The sequence below is a fragment of the Ursus americanus genome, chromosome 30, assembly GCF_024610735.1.
Source record: "Ursus americanus isolate L20-20 chromosome 30, mUrsAme1.1.p, whole genome shotgun sequence".
In the NCBI taxonomy this organism is placed as follows: domain Eukaryota; kingdom Metazoa; phylum Chordata; class Mammalia; order Carnivora; family Ursidae; genus Ursus; species Ursus americanus.
In genome coordinates, this window is record NC_142156.1 from 29,351,023 (window position 1) to 29,355,907 (window position 4,885).

Sequence of the window (4,885 nt, forward strand, 5' to 3'; positions counted from 1 at the left end):
TTGTATCACTTTTAAAGATGTATGCTCTCTGATCGAAAGGCTGAGCCATCCTAAGTTTCATCTCATCTGATGAAATTCTATTGTACGGACAAGGATGTCATAGCTCAGAGAAGTTCAGTAACCTGCCTGAGGCCACACAGCCAGGGGATGGTAGAGCCCAGGGTCAACACCCATGCCTGCTGAACCGCAGCTAACCCTGCACCCCACAGGCTCCAGTCTGAGCTCTGACCTCTGGGAACCACAAGTCCCTCAAGACTGAGGGGAGGCCCAAACCCACCTCTTCCAACCGCGTGCGCTTCTCAGAAGGCTCTGACCCATTGTCACTTTCACTTCCTGAATGCTCCTCATCCTCTTCTTCATCCCTGAAGATATCATCATAGGCAGGAACTTCAAGGTCATCATCTTGTTTAATGAGTAGTTTGATCTAAGATTAAAACAAAAAGCAATCAAGGTTCTCCTCTCTCATTGACAGAAAACTCTCCATCACATGTTTTTCTCTTGCAGAATCTTATTTCTCAATGAGCTGACTCGTTCAGTGTTCTGTACAAAGAGTCCCCAGTTTGAGAGAAGAATCTCAAACTTCTCAAGCATTTTCTTGTTTTCATTTCCACTCACTGAGGCACTGCAGTTGTATCACACGATATGCAAAAATTCCAGAAATTTAAAAACCATCCGCAGTCATTTAAGTCTGAGAAAAAACCTCCCTCTTATGCCACACACCGAGCAAACAAAATGAATATCTGGCAACTTGGACTCTGACAGAAGACATAAAGATGTGTGACACCTAAGTAAATATACAACTGCTGTCTCTAAAAGCAGTTCCAAGCTGATTTCGCTTAGAGAGAGAACTTTGGGGCCAACAGTTTGATAACACGGGTCGGGGGGTTAACTCAGAGAATGGTTAGGTGGCTGCCCTGTGCAGGCTCCATGCTTGCTGCTGGGGTTCAAAGAGGAAGCACAGCATGGCCATTTTAGGCTAACGGTGTCCTTTTACACTATTGTCTTGCTGGTCCTCACACCACCCTTTGGATGGGCAGGGAAAGTGCTAGACCCACTTGTAGGGCTAATGCCTCTAGATCCTTTTATTCAATGATGCCAGCTGGGCCTGAGCTCTGAGGGCAGGCTCGGTGCAGTGTTCTGGTCCTTATGCTTCCCAAGTTAAGTGAATTCCAAAATGCATTCTGGAGTGCCTCTAAGACTTGGGTGCCATGTTTTTCACCAGAGATAAGCAAGACCAGGTGCTTGCCCTCAGGCTGTTCCAACTCCTGTAGCGGAGGGGGATACATGCCTTGCTTAGAACATCAGGTGCGAGGTTGTCCGTGGCATAAGAGGTACAGAGAGATGGACAGGAGAACTCAGGGAAGACATGAGCCCCAAAGGCCAAGTTACCTGGGCATCGTTGTATACATTCACGACGTTGACTGGCCTGTGGCTGTCACACACAAAAAATATAGCATCTTCATCAGGCTGAAGGATATCCAATAGGTCTACGTTAGCTCCACAGTTTATGAGGATAAAATAACGGAACTGGAAAAAAGAGAGAGATTGTGAAGTAAGTGCCTTGAGGAGGTCCTTCATTTCAGCATACTAGGCCCCTGAGTCCTGCTGAGACACATCAAGCTCTTGACACCAGGCAAGGCCCTGATGGTGTGAGACTCCGAAAATGGCAAGCCCTGGCCTGTGTTAGTGCTTTAAAATATTTCACATGCTATTTAATTTCCATGATGACACCACGAGACAGGCCCCACGGCTTCGCAGAGCAGCACGTGGAGGCTCAGCGTGACTCAGTCTCATGCACAGGGCCAAGAAGCTGATAAGCAGCAGACCAAGACTTCAAATGTCTCTCAAAGCCTCTTCAGATCTCAGATCTCAGTCACCCTACTGGACCGTGTTGCCTCTCTGTAGTAACAGCATTATACAGGTTTAAATTTGTAGCGTGTCTTGGGCAGCCCATACTTAACGGGCACAAAATATTAAATTGAGTCTTATTACATCCTATCACTACAGAGAATCCCTTCCTTATAAATACCAAGTTGGCACCAGTACACTCCTTCCGTGATGACAGGAGCTCCAGGCACGGATTTATCTCTGCTATACAGTCCTAAATGTGGCCACAGACCCCAAAGACCCTCTTCCCTACTCCAGCCCTACCCTGTGGGATCTAAAATGTCCCATCTCTCAGTATAGCCCCATACAGAAGTACTAGGAGTCCCGCCTCTGTTTACATTGCAAAGGGAGAAGATATGTTCCTGGATTAACATTTGGAAACTGGAATACTTTTTCTTGGATAGATAATGTAAAATAGCAGTGTAATCTAACATAATTTGAATGAGGCCATATCAAAAACTAACTACTAAGTTTCAAGCACCTTACAATGAAATATCAGCAACACAAATTCAAAGTTAGAAAGTGTCCACATTCACTATCTTATTTTTTTTTTTAAGATTTTATTTATTTATTTGACAGAGAGAGACAGCCAGTGAAAGAGGGAACACAAGCAGGGAGAGTGGGAGGCTCCCAGCAGAGGAGCCTGATGCGGGGCTCGATCCCAGAACGCCGGGATCATGCCCTGAGCTGAAGGCAGACGCTTAACGACTTAACGGCGCCCCAAGATTCACTATCTTTTATTTGGTTGTCAATTTTTTTTCTACAACTTGAGGGTAAGTTACCCTGTACAGCTCATTTTTTCCTTCCACGTTGTCTAACATAGCTGATACTTAAATATACATGCAACCTATTGTGGACATAGAAGGAATGCTAAGTGTTAAGAAATTGCAACTGAGGGTGCCAGGGTGGCTTAGTCGGTTAAGCATCTGCCTTCAGCTCGGGTCATGATCCCAGGGTCCTGGGATCGAGCCCCGCGCCAGGCTCCCTGCTCGGCGGGGAGCCTGCTTCTCCCTCTCCCACTACCCCTCTTTGTGTTCCCTCTCTCACTGTGTGTGTGTCTCTCTCTGTCAAATAAATAAATAAAATCTTAAAAAAAAATTGCAACTGAATAAAATAAGACTAATTATTCTAAAATACTCCTTTCATACCTGTTCTTTATGCTCAAGAAATGCAGTTTCAAGTTCTTGCCACCCAGAAACTGGAACCAGGGTATACTGCACGTGATCACACTGGAACAGGGCCTGAGAGAGATTAATTTCAAACCTATCAAATTTAGGCCATCTACAATTTACTTTGAAATGAACTTAAAAAAAAAACAAAAACAAAACGATGGATTGAGAAACGAATGACATGTGATAAAGCAAGAATGGTAAAACGTTAAGGGGAAAAACTAGGTTATGGGGATATGACTGTTCACTATATCATTCTGTGAACTTTGCCTAATTTTTGAAAATTACCAAAGGAAAACATTGGGAGGGAAGCTCATCTTATTTCTGGGTCTTCTGAGAAGTAGTTTCTGACCCAAGGGCCTGACCAAAGGTCATGTAAACATTGCATCATATTCAAAACAGAACCAATGATCTTCCCTGATAGACGAAGGAATCTGGATTTCGGGTATTGCTTATGACACCACTGTGCCCTCAGTTGTCACAGACTCCTCCGTCTGAAACCCCACACTTGTGAAGCCACTCCAGGTCTAAGGGTCTCTCCAATGCAACCATTTTTTGGCCCAGGTTATTGCAAAAATACTAACTAGTATTCCTGCCTTTTGCAGAATCCTTCTCTAATTTACCCAACACTCCTGCCAGCAAGACGACCTCTCAGAGTGCCCCTCCCCAGCTTTCCTTTGCTCCAGCCACTAAGGTAGCCTGCGCTCTCAACGTGAGGGCTGGGAAGAGGGGCGGTTCTCTACTGTGCTCCTCACCTCCAGCCCCGACTCCCAGCACACCCGGCACCCAACTCCTCCTGGGGCCTCGCCTGCAACCTCACCTTTCGCCCCGGCCCTTCCCTTCCAAAGTACGCAAGGCTCACCTGAAGGATCTTGCAAGCGCACAGAGCGTCCACGTCCGAGGCCACGAAGAGAAGAACCCTCTGTCGGGAGAAGAGCGGGCCAGTTGAAGGCAGAGACCCGAACACGGGCCCCTGGTGCCCTCCCACGGCCGCTCCCTCTCATCCCTTCCCCCCGACACGGCCATGAGGTCCAAGAAAAGGGGTCACCTGGTTCTGGACCACCTCGTAGAACTCCTTGCGGAAATCGGACACGAACATGGCCACGGCGGCCGGACACCGAGAGCTAGTGCAGAGACTCCAAGAGTAGCCGCAGCGGTCAAGACTCCCGCCAAATCAGGACTCTCCCGATTGGCCCAGGATCCAACCAATCGCTACTTAGTTCCCCAGCCTTTCCCTCTTTCTGATTGGGTCACATTGGAGGCGGGCACTAGCACTCCGCCATTCAGGCTGGAAAAGTCAGGCCCGCTCCTAAACGAGCGTCATCCACCGGCAGAACGCAAGCACGGTTGCCCACTTCAATCCTGACTCCCATTTACCCACAAATCCAACGCTTGGTGGACATCTTTAGTTTGGGAAGAGAAGCCTATTGCCTCCCACTGGGAACTCCAGGGGAAAAAAAAAACATGCCATAAATTCAATGCACATATACATCGAACGAAGTCGTCAGTTTACGATTTCAAAAAGCTCTCGGCGCAGTTCGAAGGCGGATGCGCGGCTTAATTCCGCCAGCATCCTCGATGGCTGCCGCAAAAGGCGGAAGGTCTACGTGCATTCTGGGTAGTGTAGTCGACAAAGAGAGTGGGCCTCACTAAATTCGTCTAGAGGGGAGTATTAGAAAAATGTAATTTAAAATAATTATAAAAATTACTCTAGAGAGGACAAAAAATTAGGAAAGGGTATTTTAGTGTGTACCCCCAGGGAAATTTTAGACCCTAGTGCCTTTGCCTGGCTTTTCGCATTTGCAGCCGACCCCAGTCTTCCTCATCTC

At 47.2% G+C, this 4,885-nt stretch overlaps 1 protein-coding gene across 1 annotated transcript in view; it reads right to left on the reverse strand.

Annotated features, from left to right (window-relative positions):
• CDC45 (cell division cycle 45) overlaps window positions 1–4,429 on the reverse strand; it is a 33,579-nt gene extending 29,150 nt beyond the window's left edge. The window contains exons 1-5 of the mRNA XM_045815180.2: window positions 4,105–4,429; window positions 3,919–3,978; window positions 3,036–3,128; window positions 1,390–1,527; window positions 278–424 (exon numbers count right to left, since the gene is read on the reverse strand). Coding sequence (XP_045671136.1) covers window positions 278–424; window positions 1,390–1,527; window positions 3,036–3,128; window positions 3,919–3,978; window positions 4,105–4,155 — 489 coding nt within the window. The 5' untranslated portion in view covers window positions 4,156–4,429. The remainder of the gene's footprint in view (window positions 1–277; window positions 425–1,389; window positions 1,528–3,035; window positions 3,129–3,918; window positions 3,979–4,104) is intronic.
• Window positions 4,430–4,885: the final 456 nt, after the last annotated feature.